This window comes from Giraffa tippelskirchi, chromosome 12 (genome assembly GCF_054371585.1).
Source record: "Giraffa tippelskirchi isolate mGirTip1 chromosome 12, T2T-mGirTip1v1.2.pri, whole genome shotgun sequence".
In the NCBI taxonomy this organism is placed as follows: domain Eukaryota; kingdom Metazoa; phylum Chordata; class Mammalia; order Artiodactyla; family Giraffidae; genus Giraffa; species Giraffa tippelskirchi.
Window position 1 is genome coordinate 45,189,437 of NC_137286.1, and position 6,000 is coordinate 45,195,436.

At 49.1% G+C, this 6,000-nt stretch overlaps 1 protein-coding gene across 12 annotated transcripts in view; it reads left to right on the top strand.

The window, feature by feature from the left end:
* Positions 1-4,658, top strand: part of BLM (BLM RecQ like helicase) — an 85,926-nt gene extending 81,268 nt beyond the window's left edge. For all 12 annotated transcript variants that reach the window (XR_014070466.1, XR_014070470.1, XR_014070467.1 and 9 more), the window contains 2 exons: positions 153-354; positions 4,318-4,658. Coding sequence is in view for 5 of the 12 variants with exons in the window: in XM_081546965.1 (XP_081403091.1) it covers positions 153-354; positions 4,318-4,495 (380 nt within the window). In the remaining 7 variants the exon portion in view is untranslated. The remainder of the gene's footprint in view (positions 1-152; positions 355-4,317) is intronic.
* Positions 4,659-6,000: the final 1,342 nt, after the last annotated feature.

A 6,000-nucleotide genomic window follows, 5' to 3' on the forward strand; every position in this document is an offset into this window, starting at 1 on the left:
GCACGGTTCTTGTGGGATGGTTGAACCCAAGTGGAGGGATGCTCCAGGAAGGCAGCAGGGCCTCAGCTGAACTGCGCCTGGTGCTGTGTGTCTGCATGTAGACTGTAATCAGCATGGCATTACCAATAAATGTCTGCATTGTCCGTTTGTAGCTGAGGACACCTCCCCACGGAGAAGCCCCTCCAGCAGCAGAGGCACCGGAAAAAACACCCCTGAGGAGTCAGATGAGGAAGCACCCATATCTTCTCACTACTTTGCAAATAAAACCAGAAACGAAAGAAAGAGGAAAAGGGTGCCAGCCTCCCAAAAATCCAAGAAGAGAAGAACTGGTTTCAGTGGTTCCAGGACGAAAGGGTAAGTTCTACCATCTTGTCTGCAGTGTTGGGTGGAAGGGAGAAGGATAGAAGGGAGCAGGGCTGCCCTGCTTTGCTTTGAGGTGTTCATTAAAATAAGCCGTTTTTCAGTGTTGCCTGGTCCAACTCGTGGAGTCAGGATTAAGCTTTGATCCAAAACAAAAATATTTTTTGTTTCAGATTTTTATAATATCTGCTCCTAGGTTGACTATCACTGAAGTTTTCTAGTTTGTAAAAAAGCTTCTCCAATTTTCATCTTACCTTCAAGGGGGGAAAAAAATTTTTTTTTTTGACCCTTGCACTGAAGAGACTTTTCCACCTAAAATACTGTAAACCATATTGTTGTTATTTAGTTGCTAAGTTGTGTCCGACTCTTTGCAACACCATGGACTATAGCCTGCCAGGCTCCTCTCTGTCCATGGGATTCTCCAGGCAGGAATACTGGAGGTTGCCATTTCCTTCTCCAGGGGATGTTTCCAACCCAGGGATCAACCCGCATCTCCTGCTTGGCAGGCAGATTCTTTACCACTGAGCCACCAGGGAAGCCCGTAAGTCACACACTAGCTGAATAAACAAAAGGGTTTTGTTTCCTCATGACTCTTATGATCCCGCCAGTACTTGCTGTACCGCTTTTATTGCTGCAGCATCTGCAGGGCGTCCACCTGGAGGCCCCGCACAACCCCTGCCATTCAGTAACAGCCGGGAGGCCAGCCTCCCGAGCTTAGCCGGGTAGCAGAGAAGAGGTGACGACTGGAACCCCCCAGAGGTCAGTCCAGCCCTGCCATCTCCCTGTTCCCACGTCTGCCTGGCCCCGAGGCTGGGACGCCCCAGCGTTGGGGTGCTCTCTGCTCACCAAGGCGGAACAAAGACAGCACTGCTGTCAGGTCCTGGTGATGATCTGAACAGCGTTTGTATTTCTTCATCATTGCCCTGCTCTTTCCCATCTTCTTCAAGAACGTCCTGTGCCCTCACTTTCTAGGTCAGGTCTGGTGGGATGGCAACCATCCCGTTGGTGTTAACGGAAACAGAAATAGGGAACTCAGTAAACTTGTGCAGGCTGTTGCGTTTTCCTCTTGCAGTTTTTCTACCTCTTTTCCTTCCAGGTTAATAAAGACCAAAAATTGAGTGGGGAAGAGAAAGGAAGGCAGTGTTACCAAACTATTGTTTTCTGCTTAAGTCCACAAACAAGCATCTTGTATGTGCTAATCCTTCTGTCAGGGGACAGAAATTAAAGGCATTAGTAAATATTAGTTTAACTTTGTGGGTTTTATTTATCTATTTTAATTCTATGTAAACTTTAAACTTCACCCATTTATCCTACACCCCACCCCATCCATGCCTCTTGAAACCACCACGCCAGTCTGTTCTCTGCATCTATGAACCTGGTTTAAATATTCATATGTATTTAGGTTCCATCTATGAGAGCGATCATAGCATATTTGATTTATTTCGTTTAGCCTCACACCCTTGCGGTCCCCGCGTATTGTCGCAACTGCAGAAGTCCATCCATTTTCATGGCTGGATAATTTCTGTGGGTTTTCGTGTGCAAGTGGCCCACCAGTGCCCTTCCGTGGGGACGTTCTCTTCATTTCTTCACTTATTTCACCATTTTGGGAAAGACTCGTTTCCCCAGGCTCTCACACAGAGAAGAAGACCTTACAAGGCCTCTGTCCCCCTCCCTGGGACTTAAGCTGAGGACACCGGGGCTTCCTGAAGCTTCCCCTGGGGAAGGCGTGTGCAGCCCCAGCCTGGTCCCGTCTCACGGCGGGGCCGGACACGGGCTCACCCAGGCCTGCCCAGAGCGCTTTCACTGCTGCATGTGGCCCGCGGAGAGTCCATCATGACCTCCTCCTGCTGCCCTTTAGAACAAAGCAAACCTTTGTCTCCCTCAGTGTTGTCGCAACTGTTTTTTATCAGAGGGAAGCACTCTGCCCTGTGGCCTGGAACCTAAGCGAGTAAGGGCCTTCCCTGATGGCTCAGTAGTAAAGAACCTGCTTCTAGTGCAGGAAACGCATGTTGGATCCCTGGATCGGGAAGATCCCCTGGAGAAGGGCATGGCAACCCACTCCAGTATTCTTGCCTGGAGAATCCCGTGGACGGAGGAGTCTGGTGGGCTACCATGTGGGGTGTCGCAAATACGCCTTAGTGACTGAACACAGCAGCACAGAGAAACTCACACTTGTCCCAAAGCCAGCACAGTTTTGATGCTGGTTTTTAATTAGCCTGTGTGTTTACGGCAGGATTCTTTTCTAGTCCCTGCTGGCAAAAAGCAGCAAGTTGTGTAATACCACTTTACCCTGTAGCAGCCTTGCTGTCTCCGTGCCCGGTTCTCCACATTTCCACTGACCCACTCCGCAAGGTGGTGGCTCCCCACGTGTCCGGGCCGCTCACCTGGCTGGGGCCCCGAGTGGCCACGGGATCAGCGTGGCTCCCTGCCAGCGCCCTCACCTCCCCACCCTGCCCTCAGAGTTTCACATCTTCCGAACAACACACAATGAACTGGTTGTGTTCTGGGCCCTGAGTGAGAGTGAAATGGATGGCTCTGGTGAAAATGGAGGCTGCTGTTGGCAGATTCATTCTGTAAATCAACATCAACAGCAGGTTTTCTCTCGGGGCTTAATTTCTCAGCAGAAAATCAGCATAGGGAGATTTAAGGCTGCTTCTCTGCTAGTTTTAGCAGATCTTTACCAGTTCTGCAGTAAAAGTGCCCTCGAGCGAGAGTTTTAAAATGTTGAAAAACCACTTTTCACTCAACCCCACCAAAACATCATCAGCAGGCTGATGGCCCTGACACCGGGCCCTCTGAGGCCACTTGAGTGCCCTGATGACCGGGAATTAACACAGAGCAGGAATTCAGCCTGGCTGCAAAGCAACGGGAAATACTGGTTTAGGGACAGGCTTCTATGGCAAATGCTGCCTGCTGCTAGCCTTGTAAACACACTGGCCCTGTGATTTTTTTTTTGTAATTTTTTTTTTTTTTAACAGTTTATTTGGTGGGGAGAGAAAAGCTGTTATCTTCAGATCAGTGGGGGAAGTGAGGTGCTGGAAGGCCTCTGTAGTAGACTGTGGCAGGGGCTTCTCAACCTGTTTTAAAGGTAGCGAGTGGGAGGTGAGAGCAGGCAGACCTTGGAGTGTAGACAAGCGAGCGAGCCGCCGGCAACAGGGTCCAATGAAGACATGGCAGCCCCAAGCTGCTCCCGCTCGGGAACCACATCTGCAGCCTGCCCAAGACTGGCGGGCCTGGCCCAGCCAGGAGAAGGCTCCCTCTGCTCCACGCCGCCTCCACCCACCCGCAAAGCTCCTTTCCTCTGGGCTGTGGGAGTGCAGCAATTCCACCACGCCTGTTGTCCAGGCACTGGGGCCTTAAGACGAAATGCTGTCACTTTTTTGTGTGGTTGAAGTAGGTGGGGAATGTGAGTCTCAGCTCAGAGGTCTGGAGGGACGGGTAGAAAGAAGGGAGAGTAGAGAGAAGGCACCTGGCATTGGACTCAAGTCAGAGAATCCTTGACATTTTAGGAAGACACGTCTAGGACAGGTTTGTGTAAAGGGCAGCAGTCCTTTATTCCTTGAATTGTAAAGGAAACTTACCTCACCCCAGGGCTGTCATAGGCCAAAAATGCAGAGACATGTCATACCAAGGAAAAGCGTGGATTATAAAGTGCATGCAGGTTAAGGGGCTTCCCTGGGGGCTCAGCGGTGAAGAACCTGCCTGACAAGCAGTAGAAATGGGTTCGATCCCTGGGTTGGGAAGATCCCCTGGAGAAGGAAATGGCATCCCACTCCAGTATTCTTGCCTGGAGAATCCCATGAACAGAGGAGCCTGGCAGGCTACAGTCCATAAGGTCACAAAGAGTCTGGACATTACTGAGCAATTAAACCACAGTAATTCAGGTTAGGAGAGAAATGACTGTTCACTTTTGGTTTTATTTGACATTTTAATTTTCTTTTCTTTGTCACGTTTTAGGGGGTCCGGCACATGCCGAAGGATACCTTCTAAAACTAAACCCTCCAACATAATTGGACCCAGTTCCACTTTGCATGGTTCTCAAGCAGCATCAGGAGTCAGTAGGAAATTGGGGATTATGGCTCCACCAAAGCCTATGAATAGACCATTTCTAAAGCCTTCATATGCATTTTCATAACAACCAAATCTCAATGTACATAGATCTCATTTCTTGTTTGTCAGTATCTGACCATCTGTGAATATAAAGCTGTTTGTTTCGTTATACCATGTATAAATTTTTACCCGTACTATTAATATTTGAATAAATGCTCGGGGTGACAGTTCTGGTTTTTTAAAATAAACATTTTCTTATTTTCTTTTGAAACACATGCACAATTTGCTGCCACTGCAAACGCTGTGGCCGTTGTTTCTCAGAATGTCTGAACCAGCAGCTGAATCATCTCAGTGAGAGAAATCTGAAGCACGACATGAAACACAGAAGCCAGAGGGAAAGATTCAAACGGGACAGCATGAAACTGTAAAACTTTTTGTAGACGACAACATAAACAACATTAAAACATAAATGACAGAGAAAAAAGGGAAGAAAATACATGACACAGGATTCATATCCATAATATATAAAGAGTACCTATAAATCATTAAGAAAAAAAAAAGACGAGCTAGTAGAAAAATGAGCAAAGGATGTGAATAAGCTGTTCTCGGAAGAGGAAATGCAAACAGCCCACAAATATGTGAAAAATGCTCAATCACCCTCGTTTAAAATATCAGAACAACAAGTTGCCATTCGTTTGCCTATGGAATTGTCAGCCCTAGATGATAAATCTGGGGTCTGCAAAAGAAGGGTCAGAAGTTCTCTGTGAAAACATGTATTAATACTGGTGTCTTCCTTTAGCATCAAAGAAGCCTTACTTGTCAAGACCCTCCCTGAACTGGCTAATGTTCCAGAAAGTCTTACAGTGGGATTTTGGCACCTCTTTTCACAGTTCCAGCCCCTCATTTTTGGAGACATCTTTTCTCAGCTCTCATGTAACTTTGGTGACACCTGTTGGGTACCCCACTTCTTTATCTCTGTCAAGAGGATAGAGCTGGGGAGCCCTTGCCTGGGCCAAGCTTGTTGAAGAAGGAGTTGGCTGGGAGTCTGTGGCCTTGGCCTGGAGACGATGCTGAGGCCGACCCTGTACCCACCCTGAGGGGTCGCCCTCGGAGCTGCATGCCTACCCGCTGCCACCGAGGCCTTGGGCCTTCATTTAATGGAGGAGACTGGGAGGCAGAAGTCTGCTGAGGGCCATGCTCTGTTAGCTTCAGATGCCTCCCGGAGCTGACCTTTTCAGAAACCACTTTTCCAGCAAGTCCCAACTCAGGTGGCCGGAAGAGCCTCCTCGGGGTGAGAGGAGGAAGTGGGGGACAAAGTAGCCAGTGGTCTGGACTGCAGGGTTCATGTTGCTGGCCTGAGGCCTCCATGGAGAGCTGGCCGTGCACCTGGGCGTCTGGCAGTAGGTGGCACCTTCCACTTGCAGCAGCTCTGGCTTTGGGGACAGGGGATGAGGGGGCAGCCTCCACGCAGAGTATGCCACACACTGGGCTGCTTCCCAGCTCTGGCCTCACTCACTCATTCAGTCCTCTACTGGGTACCTATGTCCGGACTCTGAGCTAATTGTCCCCTCCACAGTGCCCACTCTGCCT